General features: G+C 44.6%; 1 protein-coding gene across 16 annotated transcripts; it reads left to right on the forward strand.

Moving 5' to 3' along the window:
• Window positions 1–30: 30 nt before the first annotated feature.
• On the forward strand, window positions 31–22,711 carry LYRM9 (LYR motif containing 9). Of its 16 annotated transcripts, none has more exons than XM_083875420.1 (8): window positions 137–172; window positions 925–1,118; window positions 4,465–4,647; window positions 6,542–6,622; window positions 10,090–10,162; window positions 20,457–20,721; window positions 21,439–21,531; window positions 22,177–22,711. In XM_083875420.1, the coding sequence occupies exons 5-8, from the start codon at window positions 10,158–10,160 to the stop codon at window positions 22,192–22,194; spliced, it is 381 nt and encodes a 126-aa protein (XP_083731546.1). In that variant the 5' UTR covers window positions 137–172; window positions 925–1,118; window positions 4,465–4,647; window positions 6,542–6,622; window positions 10,090–10,157; the 3' UTR covers window positions 22,195–22,711. The 16 variants fall into 16 exon arrangements, with proteins under 16 accessions (XP_083731538.1, XP_083731543.1, XP_083731550.1 ...); XM_083875418.1 differs by having other exon boundaries at window positions 158–172; window positions 911–1,118; XM_083875414.1 differs by lacking the exon at window positions 137–172 and having other exon boundaries at window positions 725–1,118; window positions 22,177–22,225; window positions 22,462–22,711.
• Window positions 22,712–23,579: the final 868 nt, after the last annotated feature.

The raw sequence follows: 23,579 nt of genomic DNA on the forward strand, positions 1-23,579 counted from the left end.
AGCCGGTGGGCGGTGAAGGAGCCGCCGCCTCACAAATCACGGAGCGCGGCGCCGCTTTGACGGATGAGGAAGCGGCGCGCGCGCCCGCCCACAGGTAGCAAGCAGCCAATGAGCAGCGGGGATCCGCTGACGGGCGGCGGAAAGGGCCAATAGCGGCCCGGGGCGGGGTGAGGTGAGGACGCGGCGCGCGCGGGGTCGCTGTGGGCGCTGAGGGGGCGGCGGGAAGCGGAGCCGCGGTCAGGGCGGGCTGAGGGGCCCCGCCGCCCCCCGCTGCCCCCGGGCCCTGCTCGTGTCCCTGTGCCCTCCCACTGCCCCTCCCGGTGCCCGCCGGCGGCTCCCTCCGTGCCCGATCCGCTCCCGCCCGGGTCACGGTGCCCTCGGGTCCCGCTGGCTGTGGGCTGAGCCCGTTCCGCCCCGCCGGGGCCGGTCCCGCAGCACGGGGCGCAGCCAGGGGCTGTCCGTGGAGGCCTGGGGTTCCCTGGGGGTTTGGGGCCTGTTTTTCGGGTCTCTAAGACCCGGCGAGCGGTGAAGTGCGGGGCCCGTGGGCTGTGGCACCGTGTCAGGCCGCCCATGAGCTCCCCTGGGCAGGACAGGGAAATAAACCGCTCGTGAGAGGGTGTAGGTGCTCCCAGCAGCGCGGCCGTGGCCCATTGTCCGAGGCAGTCAGGGTGCTCAGAACGCGCTCAGGGAGCTCAGTGCGAGGTACGTGTTAACCAGGACCGAAATATTCTCTGATTGTTGTTTCAGTTCCCTCACGCTGTGAATCTGCATGCTTGGGGACTGCAGTGTCTTTGGTTAAGGCACTACTGTTCCCTAAAACACTAGGATGGATAAAAACTCGAGACAGTTTTAACACTTTCCATTTTCTCATGTGAATATTAATCATATCTGATTAATAGTTTTACCTCAGAAAAACTCTCCCAGGTTACTGGAGCCTTTCCCATGGTGGTGGAGTTAAATTACCGTGAGGGTGATGAAGAGGTTCCTTCAGGTAACTGAACGGAGCAGTTGCAGAGGCGGGATCTGCTCGGGCTGTGCTGGGAGGGAGCTGACAGCCCCTCCTTCACTGCCCCTGGCTCCTCTCTGAGCAGGAAAAGAGCCCAGCAGAGCTGTGACAGGTGAGCTGTAGGGCTGGGGTATCACCAGCAAACCCCTGGGGGTGCAGTCCTGTCACCTTTCCTTTCTCTTTGTCTCTGAGAACTGGACAGCATCGGGCTCTTCCAGTCCTGTCATCTGTCCTTTCTGTTTGTCTCTGAGAACTGGACAGCATCAGCCTCCTCTGCAGGGGGAGAAAGAGAGTGTGACAGCCCGTGGGTGATTCCTGAAGCCTCAGTTCAACATCTTTGCAAGAATGGGTTTGGTATTTTGGGAATACTTTATAACAATGGGGTTTGGCTAATTTTTGCCTGCTCTTTGAGAGTGTGATCAAGAAAAGTCTTGCAAGACTGAAGATTGGTTCCTTTGTTAAAGCTATCCCTGTTGCATTTGGAAATATACTTGCTAATAGTGCAATCTGGAATAATGTCAGAGTTTTGCTGTCATATCACCATTTTAAATACAGAGACTGCACTTAAGGGAAAAAAAGCGAACACATTTTGGTTTACAGCCATTTATATTACCTCTTGGAAGAGGAGACAGGATATTTACTTAGAGCTGATATTTTAGCTGTCTGAGGTTTCTGTTGGAGCTGATAACAAGCTGGGTCTGAACATGGCACACCCCAAGGCTTCTCCTGGTTTGTGCTTCCCCTGGGGCTCTGGTGTGGGGGAGAAGGAAGGAAGGAAGTGGGTACAAAAGGGCACAGGGCTGTGTTGGCAGGACTGGGAGGCTTTTAAAACTCTCCCACACATTTTCATTATGGACTTTTCTTTTTGTCTCTTACTGCAAAACCTTTTCAAGCAGTCAAATGGAGCAGTGGCCTGATGATCCTTGTAAGGGAAGTTTGGTTCTCAGTGTGTGTGCAGGTCTGAAGTGTGAGCACACAGTGTCACCTTAAATGTTTCTTCAGTAGGTACTTTACTGGGTACACAAGTGTCTTGCCTTAGAAGTGCCCTGAGAGTTTGTTAGATGCTGTTATGTCAGTGGATTGTCAGCAGGAGAAGTGTAGGGTTTGCAGCCCTGGCACTGGCACCTGTTTTCCTGACAGCCCTTGACCAGATCACTCCACACTCAGCAGCTTCCATCTGGAAAGTGTTTGTAAAATCTGGGCCTCACTCTATTGATTTTAGGTGCACTAAATGCTACATCCATATTGTTCTGTTTGCCCTTGGAGGCTGCAGCAGCCCTGCTCAGTGAGTGAAGCCTGGTGAGGGATGTGCTTATCTTGGTGCCCATATGGAGCTCTGGCAGGTGCCACCTTGGGTGGCCCACCCTAACCGGTGTATCTTCCTTGCACAGTGGGCTCAGAAACACTTTTAACTGGTGTCCCTGGCCTCTGTCACACTTAAGAGCTCTCAGCTCAACTGCTTTTCATGCTGTGAAAGTTAAGGAGGACAAGGTCCAGTTGATTCATAGGGATGTGTGAGGAAAAAGGAGAAGGGTAGTAAGGAAAACATGAAACTTGTAAAGTGCTCACCTTAACAGACCCTTTGTTTCCTCAGTGGAGGAACAGTCTGTTACTGCATATAGGAGTCAGTACTGTGCCTCAAACACAGGCCTCACATTTGTCCATTTCTGACAATCCACAGCTTCAAGTTTAGTCTTTTCTGTCTCCTGAGAGATTTATTTTCCTCTCAGATTTGGCACTTGCTTTGCAGGGGTATAACCTCTCTGACAGTGCTCTGCATAGGGGCAAGGGATGGGAGACATTTTGTAATCAGCTAGTCCTGTTCCTGTGATACCCCTCAGCACTGTTTGAACCTTAAAATTCTGCACAAAAGATTGTATCACCTTGAACAATGTAAAACGTAATTGTCCAGTTCCAAACATAATTTGTCAGCCTTTTTTCCTTGTCTCACATGAACTAGCTGTGAAAACAGGACTCAAAATGTTAGAATAAGTCTTTTGATTGTGTGCTGAATGTCCTTCAGCATTTAGGCTTGTAGGGGTTTTTTTAACCATTAATGTAGAAACAAATAACATTAAGTGGAACAAAGCATAATAAAATGCACAGATTTGTCTCTGATCCACGAAAGGGGTGCTCTGAGCTGCACTATTGATAATTTATCATGTGGGTGTTTGACAAGCCCACACATACCCTGATATAACACTCTGCAGATACAGTCCTCAGTGTTCTGTAACACCCTGGAAATATTTAATTCATAAATCCTGATGCTGAAGCCCTTAAGGTGTCAGAAACATGGTGCTCATGCCTGTGAGTGTCAGCAGGTTTGGTTAGTCAGATAAAAACCACGCTCCAGATAAACTGTGATCCTAACATGCAATGGAATAAACATATACACAACATATCATGGGATTAAAATTGCTTTTCAAGTGTGTTAGCCCTTTTCTTTGCAAGGAATAATTTTCCGGAGTTTTTGTCTTTAAAACCTTTTCTCCATGAAACCAGAAAAGAATAAATTCCTCCATTAATAATATGCAGAGAGGAGCGGGGGAAGGAATATTTTGGTTTAGCTTTGGTTGTGTATAAAGGTTTCTGTCTTAACTTTTGAAAGGGTGGCAATATTCCTTCATCTGGGAGGAGAGCAGGATCTGCCTGTCCTGTGGAATGAGGGACAAATCCCTGCCCTGCTCAGGGCAACGTTTTAATAAGATAGAGGGAGAAGAATCCAGCTAGGCAGTGGCCTGTGGTGAGGTTGTCACTGAGGCCAGCAGGCAGGGTGACTCTTTGGGGCAGCACTGTGGGAACGTGGCACTGCCTGGGACAGCAGTTAAATGATGGAATGGTGCTTCCTGCAGCAGGATGTGCCTGCTGGGGCAGGGGACAACTGGTGTGAGTGACAGAGGTGCCATCCAAGCCTGGGCTTCTCCCTGATGTTGGACATCAGGCTCTGCAGGGACCCTGTTCCTTCCCTGCCCCATCAGCCCCCTGTGGCTCCTGCAGAGCAGCTCTTTGTGGTGGGATCACAGCCCTGCCCAGCTCTGTCCCGTGTGCTGCAGACACAGATGTGATGGTCAGGATTAGCACTGCACCTTGAAGTCATCCCAGAAATGTCACCTCCTAAACTTCTGAACACCTCTGCAGAGCTTTCCAGCCACAAGTGTTTGGAGAGTTCTGGAGGACTTACCGCGTTCTGCAGCACTTAAGTGTGAGCTTGGCTTTAAGTGGGAATGCTCAGATGCTTACAGTTGGTTTGTAACAATTAGTCATTTACAAACTTAAGCCTGATTGTTCAGTCCTTTCCTAAACACCAGTTGCTGGAGGCAGAGGGGATATCTTTATCCCCTGCTGCTTTCTGGAGAAAGTGTCAGTTCTGCAGTTCTCTCTGTTCTATATTTCTTTGCACCAGAAATGACCCTGCTGCTCTTTGTCGACAGTGTTTCCTTTTATCCCTCTCCTGGCAGCTGCTCTTGCTCCATTCTGATGTTGGAACATCAAGCAAATGAATTCCCTCTGAAGCAAATGTCAAGCCAGTAAAGATGTCGAAGCAGCAAGAAAATCATCTCTGTCTCTGAAGACGGAATTGGAGACCTTTGTGAATGAGATGTTCCTAAAATAGCTCCACAGTGTGCTAACTTCCCTAGAAGGTGCAGAATTGAAAGCATCACCACAAGGCACTTGTCCTTGTGTGAGCAGCATCCCTAAATGATGGGTTTTGGGGAGGGGAGACAAGCAGGCTACTTCCTTTTCCTCCTCTCCAGGCAAAAAGCACTGCATGATTTTAATCTCCGTGTGATGGTACATTTATGGTTTTTTTCCAAGATTTGCATCATTGTTGGCTGTTTGTGTAAATATGTTACATGTTGAGTGACCTTGTTCTCCTCGATGCATTGTTTCTGGAGTAAATTGGTAGCTAAAAGTAATGCCAAGGCACAGGCTGAGTAGAGGTACTCTGAATTACCCTGTCTAAGGACCAGGGTGGCCTCTGTGGAGAGCAGAGATTCTCAGCTGGCAAAATTAATCCAGAAAAGTCTGATACAACTTTTTCCCAGAATCATGAATAGAATCTTTTACATGCCTGTGAATATCTGAGTACTTCTGTTTTTCTTCAACTTGGTGGAAGGGGAATTGATAAGTTAAAATACTAGATGCAGAAGTGAAATCATTAATTGAAGAATAGGGATTTTTATAGCAGTTTCATAATTATATTCACAACGTAAGTTTAACTGGGAGAAATGTTAAAATTTTGACATCTTCAGTTTTTCATCTTTTGTGTGAAGGTGGAAATAATTAGCTGTACTGATATAAACAGAATTTCCAGAGGTTTCTCAGTTGTTTTAAGACTATTAATGTTTTTCCTAGTCCTGTTTTTTTGACATGATAATATCTCTTTAAGGGCTTTCTTTACCAGATCAATTCCTTCCCTACCAGGAGAACTAAAGCTTTTCAGCTGTCTGTCCAATTTATCCTTCTGGACTAAATTTCCCATCTCGAGATAACCAGCAGCAACTCTCCCCTCAGGAGATTTGTATCAATTAGTTCTGCATCACTAATTCCTGTGGTATTGGGGGACCAGTGGGTTGTGAGGAAGCTGCTCTGTAAACAGCTATGGCTGTTGGGGGCTTGTCTTTACTCTTGTTTTGTTTAGAGGCCGTGGGTGCCATCCCTGGAGCTGCTGCTCGTGCCTGCCCTGTCCTTGTGTGAGTCGGGGCACTGCAGAGGGTGTGCAGGGCTGTTCTGCCTGCTGGATTTGGGGGATGTGAGCTCTGTGTGCCCCCCTGGCAGCCCTGGTGTCACCACCCCTCATGGCTGCCCAGGTGGCAGGTGGGCACTCACTGCCACCAGTGATAACGTGAGTGGCAGATGAGTCTGGCAGGAAAGCAGGTTAGTCTGCAGCTTGAATGCAGGCCAGGCTTCACCTAATCCCTCCCTTAGCCACAGAAAGGTGCCTTTAATCTCTTTACTCTGCATTTGGTTGTTTTTTCAGCACTGATCTATCTGCAAATGCCATTGCACTGTTAGTCTGTTTCCATCCATTTGCCATTAGCAGATGTGTCCAGACATGAGGCTGTTTCCAGTCACTCAGGTCTAATCCCAGCAGTGCTGTAGGATCTTGGGAATTGCTCTGCATTTATACAGAAATAAACGACATATAACGTGTCATTTTTAAGAACCCGCTACCAGCAATTTTAGGATTTTGTTAGACAGCTGATTTTCATTTTGCTGATGTTTTAGACAAAACTAATTTGATAGGATTATTAGAGGAGGAAAATTAAAAGGACAGAATCATCCAGGAAGCTCATTAAAATGGAAACCCTGAAAAAACTGGGTAATTGGGCATTGATTCTGTCCTCCCCCCCCCCCTCACTTTATGAGCAGTATTGTATTAAAAGTAACATGTCTGCAGGATGGTGCTTCAACATCTGTTACTGCTGAAACAAAATGACTCGCTTGTTTTTTCCCTCTCTACATTCTTCCAACATCTGCATGTGTAGATCTGTCCTGTATATTTTTATCCCATCTAACACAGCTCCTTTGCAGGGAAAAGGCATCAAAGGGAAGGGGATCCTCCCGTTGGTTTGGAGGGGATTCTGCATTTCGCTCCCTTGTGTCAGACCTTGGGTGAGTGGCTGTGGAATGACCAGGCACGGCTCTGGTGCTCTGAGATGTGCTTGTGTGCAACAAAGAAGTTCACAGCCTGTCTGCCTCCTGAAATACCACTGTCACATTATGTGATTAAACCTATGCTAATAATTGTCCTAATTTTCCCTCCTCAGAATATTTGCAGGGAAATCACATTTTTTAAAAAGTATTTCACTCTGAAGATGCTCAATAATTGTGCTGGGATTTAGATTTTTTTTTTTCTTTACAGGCTGATCCAATAAATTGATTCTAAATCTAGCTTGATGAATGTTTGCTATTTCAATCACTCTGGCCGTGATTATTGTGACAATAAGCAAAATACTTTCTTTGGTTTAAGTTTTGGATATTTGCTAAAATATTCGTGGTTCCATGTGCCAGTCTTAAAATTCAGTTTATTTACAAGTGTGACGTTTTTCTTTCTCTTCAGTATATGTACTATAAAAATACAATTGCATAAAGGTTCATAGCAAGAAAATAGACAAAGCTGGGCAATAGATTTGAAATAATGTTGAGAAATATTTTCTAATCTCGAATCATTATGATGTTGTGTCTTCCAGTCTGGAAAGTAAGCATAAGAAATTTAAGCATGGTAAAGCATATGATTAAATTCATTCCTATCCAGCAAAATTCCTGCACTTGATTTGAAGCATGTGCATTAGTTATATTAATAACTCATAACTATTCCTTAAACGCAGCCAGTGTCAGACTGACTATTAGAAAATCAAGGTAAATACTCCAGTAAACAAGATAAATATGGGTGCTGGCTTTGCCATGAACTTGTCAGTGGTTTTGACTTCTACAGTCATTTTTATGGCAGTTGCAATCAGAAAAGAATGGAAATTTCAACTAATTTTTTAATATGCTGAAATGTATTAAGTTACACAAAAGAATCCATATTATAGTAATCCTGCATATATACAGGGGAAGAGTACCCAGTGTGCATGGCAGATGGTTTCAAAGGAAATCCTCGAGAGCTAGGATTAAAAAGCAATTTTCAGCAAGTTTAAAATGGGTCTCCATATTTGGGTCACAGATATTAACTCTTTCATTGCAAACAAACGAGGGAGAATCTGGTCAGACTGTTATGGAAATGTTTCTCCCAGTTCGTGCTGGGGAGGAAAGGTGTGAGCAGGGCAGTGGATTCTGCTCCTGGCCCTGTTCTCACACCACTGGGAAGCAGAGCTGTGTCACAGAGACCAGGATGTAATGCAATAAATGGGATTCATCATTCCACAAACACTGGGCAGCCCTGTGGAAATAATGTGTGTGTGGCTTTGATCTTTGCCCACTGAAACAAATTTCCATAAAGACAAATGGATAAATAAGTTTTGGCATGTTAGGAATGGCAGTTTTATACCTGTTTGCCTTCAGTAAATTATACAAATCACTTTAATAAAGTGTAAAGACTTTACAGGTAGCATTTCTATATTCCTTTTGGATATAGTGAGCATGTATGATATAGAGTAAATAAGAAATTGAACAGCAATATTGTTGTTCCATCACAGACAGGAATGAACATGGGCCCCCAAGTTTTGCTTGGAAGTATTTCTGTGCATGGAAAGTAAGCCTGTTTTTCTCAAACACGTTTTAGGGGCACACTAGAATTTTTTTACTTGTTTTTAAAGGTTGTGTAGTAAAATCAGGAGTAGCACACAGCCATTGTTCCAGGCTGCAGCTGTTGTGAGGTGGCACAGGAACATGCAGAAATCCTGTCACCAGTCTGATGCACAGAAGGGATTGAGTGCAGGTCAGCTTTGCACTGGAGGATCACGAGAAGGCACTGGGCTTTTAGTAGATAAAAATAGGGCAGCAAGTTGGAGATTATTGGCTTTGACTTACTAACTTAACTAAGTAACCGTGTCAGGAGTGTAATTCACATTTACATCCCTGCTCTGTATACACTGTGGCAGCACAAGGGAACCTCAAGGTTGACATGAACTTTTCTTCAAAAGACTCTTCCACTTCCAACGTGGAAATTCAAGTTAGACCCTAAACACTGTTTATCACTGAACAATGAAACAGAGCAACTGATACTGTTTTGTTGTGTTCCCAAAGCTCAGCTGGGTGTATTTGGAATAGGTTTGGAAAGCTTTCTGAGCCCAGGTGCCTGATGCTCTGCTAAGTGAATTATAGAAGTAACTGCTGCTTTGAGTATCAGCCTAAGGAGAAGTTAATTGTGCTGCTCTCTGGGTATTACGTTGGCTGTGAGTTAACAGAGGAGCTCTGCACCTCTGAAAGGGTGTGGGGAATGTCCTGGTGGGATGCTGACTGCAGGTGTATCTGCTAAGTGCTAATTAACAATGCTAATGAGAGGTGTTCTCTGCAGCACTCTGCCTACTTAGCAGAGGTCCTCTGCTCTGAGAAAGGAAAATTCATGTCATGGATGAAAATAAGGTGGCTTTCAGTGTTTAGTTCTTGTACCAGAACTAGAAACAGTCAGTGGACCCAGGATGAGCTCTTAAAGTTGAATCTGTTCTGGGTTCTTGTTTCACATTGCCTATTACAATAAGTCTGCCTGTGTGCATCTTGATATGGCCTTCAGAGGGCAAGTAAAAGTGCTGACATTAGATACCAGAACTTGAACATCCCAAGCTGTTGTCAATCATCACATGTCACCAAGTTGTGCTGCTGTTAAATACTTGTGGCAGAAAATTTCATCTGTGGCAACAGCTATCTGTGATTCATGTGTGTGTAAATGTGCTTGAGAGTTTTGCCTTAAATTTTTCAGCCTCGTGTCTTTCAAAGGGAGGCAAAATAGATCAGTTCAGAGTCTCTGTCATTATTATCTTCCAGGACTTTTGTTTCAAGTAGCTTTTGAAAGTCTCTGTGACAGGATCTGAGATAAAACCTGATCCAGATGTCTTTGGATAGTCAGAGAAATCCATTTGCTTGACTTCAACAAACTTAGGATAGGTTCTAAATTAACAAATTAGTGTTGGCTTTAAAGAATGAGTTCCTTTGCCTTACCCACTGTATAATCATGTATTTGAGAAAAAGCAGTTTCTTGTGTGCAGTCTGTTGTCACCTGGGTCCAAAGCAGGTGACAGAATTGTATACAGAATACTGTAAAGTAATTATTATGTCATTGTACAGAGTTCTGAGTGCAAGAAACTGTGGCTCTTTAAAGGAGGTAAATGATTTCTTACCTCCAGCAACTCTTATCAGGAAATATTGAAGGGTCGGTTCTCCTCAGTCAGAATTTCTCTCTACTTAAATCTTTTCGTAGGGGATATTTTTTAAAGTTTTTCAGACGAGATGACTGAAGGCAGCAGCCTGTTCATGTCAAAGCTCTACATCCACATGTGATGTAACTGATCAGAGAAAAGGGAAAGCTCCCATAGGGATAAATTGAGCTATGGATGGGCTTCTCAGCACTTCTTTATTAATGGCTCTTCAAGTAGCGAGTTGAGGAGAAACAGATAATGAAAATTGATTCTTCTCTGCAGGTCTCTTGCTTACTTTTGGACTTGGACAGGCCTAATCTGTGAAGATAATTAAAGTTCCTCTACTCTGGATGCTGTAAGTGAATTTTCTGTTGTGTGTATTCTAGCTGGTTGAGAATATGCACCTGAAGTATCAGCATGGACCAAAATATCACGTAGAGAGGTTAGGGGGCTGAAAAAACCTGAGAATGAAGAATGTTCCCATTGGCAGTGACGCAGGGTGGTGGCCCTGGCTGTCAGTCCCCATGGCAGTTGTTTGAGTTCCAGGTGCCATGGTAACATAGCAGGACATTTCAAATACCTTCCACTATTCAATAGACTTCTCCAGGAGAGGCCTGCCCACCTTAAACCTGTCCCTGTGGCAGCAGAGCCTTGGGAGCCTCTGGGATAATGCCCCCCTAGAACAGGGAACGGGCTGTGGCACTGCAGGAAGGCAGGGGATGTGTAGGAGGCTGGGAACACAATGCCATGGCTTTGACCCTGTTGCAGTATCCCTTCAGGATCCATAGAACAAGGCTCTCTTAATTGTCACAAGTGGGGGGAATGACACGTCTCTTATTTCTGCGAGAGTGTCTTTAAAGCATCTGATATCCTTCCGCCAATGAAAACATGCAAAGAGCTCGTCAGATGCCCGTTTTCTCCCCAAAGCTGTGGGAACAATTTTCTGGCTTGTAGAACAAAGAAGTTGGAACAGATGACATAGCCAACATCTGCACCTGGCTCACTGAGGAAGCGAGTGTTTGGCACAGAAGCTGAGACCCCTCTGCCAAGAGAGCTGTGCCATGCAGTTGTTAGGGATGAAGATGGCAAAATGTCTTTTCCTTATTGACTCTCCAAAGCAGTTTTATTGATCTGTCAAAGTAAAAAAAAATAGGGAAAGAGAATGTCTTTACTTTTAAATATCAGAGTTTAGTCAGTGGTTAATCAAATGCTGTCTAACCAACCCCGTTAAGATTGTGATGGTGCATCACTTCAGTTCCGATGGCAGACACATCACATATGGGTTGCCATTTTGATGGCTTTGAATGGTAATCTGACCCATAAAAACTGAAGCATAATATGCAAACTGATTTTTTTCTGGCCTGCCCTGTTCTTGGTGCCATCTGTGTTAGGATGGAAACGAGCCTGCTCAAAACGTGGGCTGCCGATTTTGAGCTGATCACAGATGGGTTTGAAAGAATAGCCTTGTGTGCACAAGGAGAGGGAAGATGCTCCTGAGCAGGAAGTTTCACTTGAATCCGTATTATGTCTGCTAAATCCTGTGGCCTATGGAACAGCCACCAGACCTTTCTCTGAATTCTTCAAAACTAAATTTACCTTCTAAATATCAAGAAAACCCCCACAACTTCTAAATATTGCTCTTCGTCCACCGCTGCTTTCTCCTGCTGTCATCAATAATGGAACAGAGTACAGGAAGCTGGCATTACCTGGCCCTGTCAGGTATTTGCTGTGCACCTGTTCAGCAAAACTGGGCACAGCAAATTGTTTTGTGAGTTTTGTAGATGAGTTTTAGTCTGTAGTGTGAATCGTGTTGAACTTACAGGATTCAGGCTGCTGTTTCTGCATTTCTGTCTTTGACAAATATTAAAAGTCTGTGTTGTAGGTGAAGGTGATTACCTGTCCTCTGCTGATCTCAGATCAAAAATTCAGATATTTAAGAACCTATTTCTCACTGTGGTCAGTGAGATCTTGGTTTTCTTCTCATGTTGAGAGAGCCTGTGCTCTAGAGATTGACTGCCCTTGTCTTACATGGAACCACAAGTGTCCTGGTACTATATATAATCCCAAGAAACACACTGAATGATTTTCACTGTTTAGGAATATGGTGTACAGAACTCTGATTTCTTTTTTTACTCTCTTTAAGTCAGTGACATTGTTTGAGTGACCATTTGTTTGTCAGAAATGAAGCCTGTAGAAGGCGGGACTCTCTGATGAGTTTCATGGTCATGACACACTTGAACATCCCTCTCAAGACATCTTGAAGCCTTTTATTTCCAGGCTAAATAAACACCAATTTCAGCAATGTCTCATCTACTCCCTTTAATTACTGCTGCTGAGAGAAAGTTTCTGCCAATGCAAATGTGCTATTTTGTCATGTCACATCAAATTGCATCAGCCTTATATTTAGGAACAAAAAGAGGGGGAGGCTGAGACAGGATGTGGCTACAAATGGAACCAAAGGGTTTTCTTAAATATAGGCTGAAAATAGACAATCGAGGCAGTGATGCTTTTTCAAGCAAAAATCCATGAAAGGGAAAATGAAGGCAGTGACGGCAGAGCAGGGCTGGGGGCGGGCAGAGGGAGTTCTGGGGGAGGCAAGTGCTGCCAGGGAGGGGCTGCTCAACTCCACTTACGCAGACACCCATGTGTGTCACAGGGCCCGAGGTGTCCTGGGGCCATGGGAGCCCACAGCTCCCTCTGTGTGCTGCCCGAGGGAGGGGAGCTGTGCTTCCTCCAGCCCCTGCCTGCCCTTTCCCCACAGCTCCCTCTGTGTGCTGCCCGAGGGAGGGGAGCTGAGCTTCCTCCAGCCCCTGCCTGCCCTTTCCCCACAGCTCCCTCTGTGTGCTGCCCGAGGGAGGGGAGCTGAGCTTCCTCCAGCCCCTGCCTGCCCTTTCCCCACAGCTCCCTCTGTGTGCTGCCCGAGGGAGAGGAGCTGTGCTTCCTCCAGCCCCTGCCTGCCCTTTCCCCACAGCTCCTCCCGTGTGCTGCCCGAGGGAGAGGAGCTGTGCTTCCTCCAGCCCCTGCCTGCCCTTTCCCCACAGCTCCCTCTGTGTGCTGCCCGAGGGAGGGGAGCTGTGCTTCCTCCAGCCCCTGCCTGCCCTTTCCCCGGGGATGTCTCCCCAGGCAGCAATAACTCAGCTAAACTAAAGAGATTGTGAGAAACAGGTGTAGACAAAACTGGAGGGGCTGTCTAGATAAGTGTAGGAGACTTTGAGCACTTTAAAATGTCGTGTCTCTACAGAAATAATATTTTTTAAAACTTGTTCTTTAGAAAACGTTAGCAGCTTCCCCATGGAAAACACTTTTTGCCCCCTCGGTATTGGGCACAAAATGATCTGTTGAAATCAAATGCATAAATTATGGATGTAATGCAGCTTGCTTTGAACTGATGAGTCTGATCAGAGCCTGGTGGCAATTAAACAGAGTTCTGAAGGATCAGCTGTGTTTGAGAACCAGCAGAACTCAGGGAGGAAGTGATCTGGGGGCGTGAGCAGCACCTACTTAGCAAATTGGAAAAATACTATTCATTTCTTATATCTAAGCACTTGGAATCTCTCCTCAGAAGCAATTGGTGATGATAGAGGTAATATTTTTATTCTTGTCACGAAGGATGATAAAAATGCAGAGGAAGCTTAGAAACTTGTGTACTTACATTATTGTGACAGGCATAAGTCAAGCAGCATTTGCCTCCACTGACCCTTTTCTTTTTAAACACATAAGCATTAAAAAACCCTCAGTAAAATGTGTATATTTTCATAGCAAGGAAGGCATTTCTGTAATACTCTTTCAAAGCAAATCACAGAAATATTAAATGGGAAAAGGAAAAGATAGATATTTGTTTTTTATAGCTGGGGTTTGTTTGTTTTGAACTGAATAAGTCTGAAAATACTAGATAAAAACTGCAGATCAAATGAAAAGACTCCATAAGCAGCATCCTTCAGATTGTTCCTCAAATAAAAAAAAAAAACACCCAACTGACAACAGTACAACACAAAAGTGTTCTTAATTAACATCTTCAGTTAAAGGAGAAGCATTGTGGATCTCTTAAATGTATTATTAAATCTTCATTGTTTAGATAATTGGATGGGGACAGACACTTGTGCTGAGTGCTGTGTCAAATTCGTCAGGGCCTGCTGTAATTCTAGTGCACTTGCTGGATTTCACAGCTATTTGTCTGGGTACAGGGGTAATTTGGAGGGTTGAGTGAAGCCAGATGACTGTAATGAACTCACTTTGTGTCTTTGACTCAGTTTGGGGGAAAAAAAGATGCTATTTATAGGGTATTTTGTATTGTTAAGACTTCTGTTCTTCCTGTCTCTCAAAGTTCCTCTGGGTCGCTGTCTTTGCTTCATCACCGATAATTATATCAAATTAATTCAGCATAATTGAGTTAATTATTAGCACTTGAGGTTACCACCAGGACTTCGATTGAACCAAAGCTTTTATCCCCCTTTTCCTGAGGTCTCACCAAATGTAAACAAACCAGAATCATGGGTGAAACCTAAGGCAGCACCATTTCCATCAAGTGCTTTTGCCACTCAGAATTGTCCTGCCATGCTCATTCACTCAGATGAGTATTGATAAATGCAAAGGGGAGAGAGTTCTCTCTCACCCCCTTCACCTCTGCCAGAGCTGTAAATTAGTTTATTTGCTCAGCAGAGTTGGTGTGTTGTGTGTAATAAATTAAGAGCGAGCTCTGTACTGAGTGAACCTGTGGTGTTCTGGGGGTGTCTGTATTTGCAAGAGCTTCTTGCTGCCCACACCTCTCTTTTCCTTAGATTGCCTTTGAGATAGACTAGGCCGTGGAGAGTGACAGTGAAGTTTTGGGGAAAACTTGAGCTGTGGCTTTAAGAGCTCCGAAGTGTCCAGAAGACATGGTGGGATCTGCCCCTGATTAGCTGTTGGTATGGAAACAATCCCTGATTAGTGAGCTGGGCCAATCCCCCTAAGAGGCTAAAGGCACCCAGACCTACGTGTCCTGTAATACTGCTGCCTGTAAACACTGCTCCCGGCAATGTGGGGTTTGCCCAGGATGTGGAGGGGCAAATTCATCCATGGTTTAATTCCACTGCAAACAGGGTTTGTGTCAGGGAAGGGGTTGGCTCGGATTATTACTGTGATTGAGAGTGATGCTAAATTTCAGCAGGTGTGGATTTGGAATAACAGGCATTGTGTTGTTCCTGACAGTGCTGTGAAGGATAATGTGAGTTGGGAAGGAGAACTCGAGGATGAGGTGTGGGTTCCAGGCAGGGCACAAGCCCCATTGGCACCACCCAGGGATGATGTGCACAGTCAGGGCTGGAGGGGACGTGCTGGGGGAGCAGGAAAAGGAGAGGTCACACTGCACAGGGTTTGTTCCCTTGTAGGCTGGGTGTGATGTTTGCACTAAGGGGAGGTTCAGAGGAGTATGTTAGGTACTTTTGGTTTAAAAAAACAAATATTTTTTAATTACACTTTAGTCAGTAGTGTGGATCACAGTGACTTCTTTTGCTGTTTTAAATTCTGACTCTCCATGTTTACGAGTTTGTCAACTTTTGTACTTTCCTAAGCAGAGCCCTTTCTGCACTGACAGCTCCTTGTTTTACCCTCTTTAAATATATATATATATAATTGATTTTAAAAATTATAAATTTTGCATGAGCAAAATAAGCATGTGTTAAAGAATAATGGTAAAATAAACTTTAACCAATTTCAGTCCTTCTTGAACAGTGAGAAACTAATACAAAACCTTATGTAAGACCTACTGTTCTTCCCATGCTTGTCTGAGCCATAGTCCAGAGAGTTAATGTGGTCATTAATCAGACAGCGTGGTTCTGCCCCTGAAAGGCACTTCCATGCCTTGTGCTGCCAGCTGGGTTTCTGTCTGTCAACAACAGTCGTGGCAGCTGATTTGGTGCCCAGTTAGATGTTTTAGAAGGTGATACAAGCTGAGCCAGAAAATGTTGTATTAACTGGCATAAAGTAGTTGGGAGAATCACAACTGAACTGGAACTAAGCATGGAACATTTCAAAGTACAATATTTACAAGAAATGAAGGAATGAATGAACACGTCGTTTTTTGTTTAAAGCTGATAATTCAATTCCTATTCAGGCATGATCCCAAAGGTAAATACTTACAGATTTGGCCACTGAGAACAAAATTAATTTTAACAGCAGTTGAAGTGAGCAATTCAGAGCTGGGAAGAAAAAGTTCTTTTGGGACTGTGCCTTTCAGAATTTCCTTTAAGCCGGAAGAATCACTTTCAGGAGAAAAAAGTGGAGAAGTTTGAATTGCACCTAAATCAGGGAGGATCCTGTCCTCACTAGTGAGCATGCACCAAAGAATATTTACTCTAATTAGTCTGATCATGCTCATTAATTATGCAGAACAAGGTAATCTGGCCTCAGCATGGGCAGCATGTTCCCTCAGTGGTGTAAGATTGCAAAAGCCTGAGTGTTTTATTTGCAGTATTGCATGTCTCTGCTGTGTGATACCAAAGCAGGCTGTAAGGTAAGACGTCTGCCCTGTGGCTTTGCTTAATTTATACAAGTGGTCATTATGCCCAGCTCTAGCACTCTTTGTCATTCTTAAGTTTTATCAATTACAATTCTATATTTTGTATTTGTATTTATAATTTAGTATATGTACAAACTGGTGACATTGTTGAATAGCATTAGGCCTGATGCTGTAGAACTGCACGAAGGGTGTCCAAGCACTGGTGATTCCTTGACAACAAAGAGATCTTCGGGATCTGTCATTTTCCAGTCCTTAATCCTCCATATGCTCTACAAATATTGTGTAAAGCAGATTTTACACTGCAGGGCTGTGCCCCCAAATTGTTCTGCACAGTCTCCTGACCCTGCTCCAGCCTCATGCATCAATCTGAGCTAAAGGGGAGAGGAGCAGAAAGAGGAGTGAGCAGGGCAGGCCTGGCCGCCACCGCCTGTGCAACGGGACTTTGCAGCGCGTGTTCAGAGAGGACAAAACCCCGACAATGCACAGCCCCGGCTCGTCAGAAGCGATCACATCAACCCCGCGGAGCTCAATGAGGGGCAGCGAGATGTGGCTGCCGGGAAGTGACTGCGGCATTGTCCGTGCTCACCCACACAGCGGGGCCGGGGCTCAGGGCCTGGGAGCAGGCACGGACACACGGATGGACGGACACACGGACAGACATCGGCTGGTTTGCCTGGGGCAGCAGAGCCCCTCACACCGCCCTGGCTGTGCCAGGCGCTCCCACTGAGGGAGGTGTGACAGTGTCACAGAGCGCAGTGGGGACAGCTGTGTCCCAGAGCCTGGAGCTGTGCCCTGCTCACAGCACTGAGCTTGGGAAACCGGGAATAGAGGACGAGTGCAACCCAAGAGTGACAATGAGAACCTCCTGCAGTTCACTTGGGTGCCTCCCTGGGCTGATGTCACAGCATGAGCTAAGATGGTTTGTGGTTAGAGAGGTTTCAAAAGGCTTCCGATTTCTTTTTTTTTATTTTTTGCATTGTCATTTTTCCTGAGATCGTGAGCTTAGATGAGGATGGGGAATCGTAAATTCCTGTGTTAAGACTTCTGAGGGTGCAATACTTCAAAGTAATAAAACACATCTCTAGCCTGTATACTGGGGAAAGAGGGCAGAGGGAGAAGGGGGAGCCAAGCTGTAAACAGCAACAGCTCAGGTAACTCTTGCAGTCCTTTAATTAACACTTCTAGTCTCTGGAGCCCAGCTTTGGTGGCTGTTTAACTAGTTCAGAGGGATTGGGATCATAACTGTTGAACTGTGGGGATTTGCTTGAAAAGCACTCACGGTAGCAGAAAAAAAAATAAACTGAGAGCAGTGGCATAGTGTCATCTCAGCTTCGTCAGGGTTCTGCTGTGCACGGGGTCAATTGCTAAACCTGCTAATGCAGAGTGAAGATTAATTGGCTTTGGTCAGCTTTTGCTTCACTATCTGAATATCATTATCAGGAATGTAAATGATTATGCAATGCAGAGAAATGCCACAATAGTCTCAGTGTCTCCTTTTATACTTGTCTCTTTGTGAACGGGGCTTTATCTAAATGCAAATGTGATTTCAGCCTTCTGATTAGGACATTATACAGTCATCCATTCCAGAAAAGCACAATTAGTGGATTATTTTATTTCTGACTCAACAGTTCTTGGTGTAGATAGTTTGTTTGTTGTGCTGTGCATGATATTTAAGTTATCAGAGGGAGATTTTCATTATTAGTCAGGATTATAGCCAGATTTTGTGAGGTCCGGGGTTTTTGCATGGCAGATAAAACTGGTAACACTTGTGGGATTCAAGGGGAGATGTTTTTAGAACAAAAGGCAACAGTGCAGATTCTTACTGTGCTTCATTGTCCTGTTTGTGTCAAGGAAGGGGCAAATCTCTGTAGAGGCTGTGCAGATTCTCCAGGGCACTGGGGGGCACAAGGGCAGAGTGTAGCATTACCTCTTGTCAGGATCCAGTCCCTGTTGGGCTGTGCTTGTACAGGCCCCAGTATCCTAGAACTTAACAATGGGCACCTCATGAGATTATTTCTTATTACACAGCCACTTTACCAAAATAGCCATCAAGTTTTCCACGTGCTGTGGGAGGTTTCCAGTGAAGTTTTCACTGGATGAAGTTATATCCTAAGAAAAAAACACAGATATTTGGTGATAAACTCCCCTGTGAAGCTTGCCCATGTCACAAACATTTGTAGCATTTTTGGAGCTGCAAAGCTGTAAGAACTCAGATAGTTTGTGTTTTTTTTTAATTTGAATATGAGGGCCTTCTAGAAGGAGTTTAGATTTGATAATAGATGGGTGAAATTTTCCATCTTCAGATCTTTTTAAAAGTCCAGTATTTATGGAAAGTCAAAGAAATTTTTTTCCCAAAAAAATTCATCATTGCAAATGTATTTGTCACACAATTTGAATTTAGCAGCTCATCATTTTCCTATGAAAAATCACTGCAGTGGAAAATTCCTAATTATCTATAGTGAAACATTTTCAATTCCATTGATCAGCCTCATCTTTCCATATCCATATGTTTCCATGACTGGTTCCTTCCTCTCTCCCAGAGCTGCTTTTCTGTGTGCTGGAGCAAGCTGTCCTGGGCAGTCCCAGCACATGAGGGATCTTTGTGTTTGTGACAGAAAATCTATTGCACCACTTAGGTTTAATTAGAGCACAGTGACATATGATGAATTTACACATCAAAGCCTAGAAACAACCTCACAAATTGTCTCTGGTCCCAAAGTGTGTTTTGGGATCTGTAGTGAATTCTGGGATGTTTCACTGGATTTAGTGGGAATATGTGAAATGCAGAGTCAGTGCAATTGCACCAATTCTTACCAGCCAAAGATAGAGCTCAAAAAAACTTGAGTGTAAAGTTAAATTTGGGTTCAGATCAACTTGAATCCAACTACATATTCCAGTTTTCTGTATTGGATGATAAAAACTTTCTCTCACGGAGAGAAGGGCAGGGAATCATTCAGTCTGTGTGTTATGAGTCACATTTTGGAATGGTTTGTCTTTGTGCTGCTGGAAGGGGAATTCAGGGATCTCTCAGCTGACTGCTGGGTGTCATCACCTCCCATACTTGAATGCCAAAGGGAAATGAATCCAAACCAAAAATGCACGGAGCTGCTGCCCAGCATGGGTTTCACTGTAAAGAGAAAAGGATATATTTTATAGAAAGAAACATTGGGAGAAAACAAGAGGTGAACATGTTGAAGCCTGGGGGTATTTTGATCCCATTATGATTTGCATTTATAGGTGCATAGAGAGGAGATTCTCCTCACTGCATCAAGATCTAGTCTGTGCAAATACACAGCCTAGGCATGAAATAGCTGTCGTGGTGTACTCTGAGATACGTTTGGCTAAATGACTTAAATTACTTAAGAAAAAGAAAAAAATTATTCCAAATAATGAGTAGGTATCATAATGGGTGCTAAAAATAATGGCATGCACCTACTTCATTATTCAGTTGCTTATTTATTATCTTTATTCTTAAGAGTAATGATGTAAAAGTGCTTTTTTCTAAATGTTAATTTAGTTCTCTGCAGATGGCAACCATCTGTTAAATGACAAGGCATTTACAGTCTTTGATTAGCACTTTATAGGACTTGGATGGACTTACTGTTACGATATGTAAGTATAGTTATGGAAGTGAAACTTGATAGATTTGTTCTTTTCCTGTTGCTGTTACCAATACATGTAACATTTCAAACCTAACAATGTTTTTCCCTGTCTTCTCCTCTATTTATCCATGTTGTTTCCAGCCAAAGCCTTGAAATTCTTGACAGAATGACAAAATAGGAAATAATTGTTAAATTCCAGCACCACTTGTAGCCATTATGAGCATCCTCATTCTAAAGAGACACCGTGTGGATGAACTCCTAGGGATGCTCGAGGAAAGCTCTGGAAGTTTGAAGGACTTTAAGGATCCTGGTTTAGCAAGTAGGAACCTCACTGTGGGCTGTGACACAGGTTTGGGTACTCACAGAAAGTTACAGGGGCAGTCTGTCTGTAAAACACTGGGGCACACAGGGCTGTACCCATCACAGAGGGATCCTCTGGAGAGAGAGAGCTCCACACTGTGTGTTTTACCCCGTCGGGCAATGACAGCCAACCCCCGTCTGTCCATCAGCTCAGCGAGTCCTCGTTCATTTCATGTTGGGATTTCTCTTAGTTTCTGCAGGTTGTGCTGCCGATCCTCGCTCAGTCTGCCGGCCCTGCTCTCGCCGTGTGCTGTTACTGGAGCTCATATCTGGGCGCTGTGGGTGCCGCTGGCGGTGTGCGGTGTGTGCAGAGCCGCGGCGGGCCCGGCCATGTCCCCGCTGCCCGGGGCGGAGCTGGTGCGGAGCTCGGTGCAGCTGTACCGGTACCTGCTGCGCTGCTGCCGCCGCCTGCCGCGGGGCCCCGTCCGGCAGCACTACAGACACGCCATCCGGCAGGTCAGCGACAGCAACACGCCTGGGCTGCGGGGCTTGGGGGGCTCTGCTGCTGTGTCTGGACCGCACAGCTCCTGCCACCTTAAAAACTGCTCCCCTGCGAGCTTGAGACCTCAGCGGGTTTGGAGGGTTATGGTGGGAGTGTGTGAAGGACTGTTTAATCTGTTTGCTTTCAATCTGAAACCTATTTTTCTTGGCTTTCATCTCTAATTCTTGTGTTAGTCAAGAGACTGAACAGTCATTACTTATTCCTTAGACTATTATATTATTATATTATTACAGACTGTTATACTATTCCTTAGACACACCTTTTATGGTGAAACCTCCTGGTTTCTTGTCAGTCATTTGTATATCCCCAATCTGGGTAAACCTCATCTGACTGTTCATATTCCATACTTCATATGGAAGTCATTTCATGCCTTTGATCATACCTGTTGTCCTGTGTCTTTCTAGTTTTAACATACCAGACAATTTCAATTGTTCTGAATTGAAGTTCTCTGGGCTTTTTAGTTGCTGATGTATGAAAGGAGTAGAATACTTAACATGAAATTCCGTATGACCGGATTTGTAATGGAAAGAGGATGGCCAGGTGTTACAATCTGCAGTTTTACCTTTTCATACCACCAGTTTATTTGCAACAAACATTTTTCGGGGATTTAAACACTATCTTTATTTTGACAACTGTTGCATTGACCATCAGTGACACTTTGAATGTTGCAGAGTTTCAAAGTCCACGCTGATGAAGACGATCCTGAGCGAATCCAGCAGATCATTAAGAGAGCCATTGAAGATGCTGACTGGGTGATGAATAAAGTACGTGTCCAGAGCTACTGGTGCTTTTCCTCAGGCCTTGTGGCTGCAGAGACCAGGGGCAGACCACACAGGGGCAAAGCTGGGCTCCCCCGTGCACAGCTGTCACCCCGTGGATCTGATCTGCCCCTGTGCTCTCAGACTGGTTTCTCAGATGAGAGAATGAGGATGGTTTCCATTGGACAGCTGAGAGTCACCTCTGCTTCCTGGGATTTCAGTCTGCCTGGGGAATGTGATACATTTAAATGGTGTATAATGGAACAAGTCGAAAGTTCAACTTTTGCTCTCTAAATATCTGTGATTGAATTTACTGAGTGACTGTTAAGGCCTTCTCTCTGCCAGTCCATGAAATCCAAATGAGAATTGTTACAGGAGCAAGCACAGATTAGTCACAGATTATGATATGGTAGCAGTAACCAAATCCCAGCAGGTACAATCTCAATACATAGTCAATAACTGTGCCTGATTTATTGTTTTATACTGCAAAGGGAAAGCCTACCAAATTTCAATCTAACTTAAAGAAAAAGGACATAAATTTATGTGGTTCATGAAGAAGAGTTGTAAATCTTTGTTGGTATGAACTTGTACTTAGTTATGTGCTCTTTCCCACAAAATAATAATTAATATTTCATTTTATATTTTTTCCAGTATAAAAACCAGAAGTAGAAGAAGAAGGATGAAACCAAGAAGGACATCGGTAAACATCCTTAGAGGACTTGCAGTCAAGCCCAGTACTATATTAGAATTATTGCCTGAAGTTTTCTCTTGGATAATATAAATACAATAACTTATATTTCACTGGGATGTCCTGAAGCTAAATTAATATTTCCGAAGCTATTTAATTTTGTAAATTGCTTTGCATAATCACAAAGTTTCTAAGTTAAAGCCCAAGCTTGGCTAGCATTTGTATAACTTACTCCATTATACTGTGAGGCCTGGATCAACCCTGGCAGTGTGATAATACTGCTTGTTGTGGAGGCTCTTTGGGAACGAGATTCCTCTGCATCAGTCACCGTGGATTTGGGGCTGGAGCGTTTCATCCTGTGTGTGTGTGACACTGGTTACAGCAGGGTGACATCAGTGTTGTCAGTGCCCCTTCTGCCGCACGGCGCTGCCTGTGCCATGCTCTGCGGCTCCGAGGCTTCCCAGCGCTGTGCAGCACGTAATAAATGTCCTTTCCCGAGGGGAGTGGTGTCGTTTGGGGCAGGAGCCGGGGCAGTTTCCCGCGGGCCGAGAGCCGGGCTCGGTGCAGTTGCGGCGGGCCGCCTGCAGGTGGCGGTGCCGCCCGAGGGCCGGGCTGGAGCAGGAACGGGCGGCCAGGGGAGTTCCTGGAGTATTGGAGCAAAACTGCCTTTTCTCTGCTAACCCTCCTCTCCCGGAGCTCCTCTCTCTGTTACACTTCCCTCTGCCATCGCCACTATTCCCCTCTCTACTCCCATGCCTTTCACATCACCCTTACACACCCTTAAATCTGTTTTCTTTATTTTACCTATTCTTTAATGCTGTTCTCATCTTGTCTCCCTACCCCACTTATTTCTCCTCCTCAAGTCCTTTTCTGTACCAGATGATACTCAGTATTATGCTGGAGCCAGCCTTCTGCTTAACTTCAGATAAAGCAGGAAGGTAATAGACTTTCTCAACAGAGTAGGTGTTTCTCCATGTGAGGAAAGCCACTTGTCTTTCTGCCTAAGTACTTTTTTTTTTTTTTAATTGCAGCCATTCTGGTTTAAACTTTCAAAATAATTTGGTGCAGGGTAGAGCACTGAAAACTACAACCTTGGCAGTTCCAGAATATCCAGTATGATCCAGAACACTAATAAAAAAGCTCAAACATTTTTTATAAAAGCTCTCTGAATGTGTTGCTTCTGATGAAGACCAGCAAACAGGTGACCTGTTCTCCAGGTCTGGTCTGTTTTTGTGATCTGTAGCATAGAGATGCACTGAATCTTGCACCACTGCAACAGTGATTAAAAACTCTAAGACTTAGTGGGATTAACAGTGTATGGAAGCATGGCAGTTTCCTGAACTTTAAATATGGAGTGATCACACTC

The sequence above is a fragment of the Zosterops lateralis genome (genome assembly GCF_965231275.1).
Source record: "Zosterops lateralis genome assembly, chromosome: 19".
Taxonomy (NCBI): Eukaryota; Metazoa; Chordata; class Aves; order Passeriformes; family Zosteropidae; genus Zosterops; species Zosterops lateralis.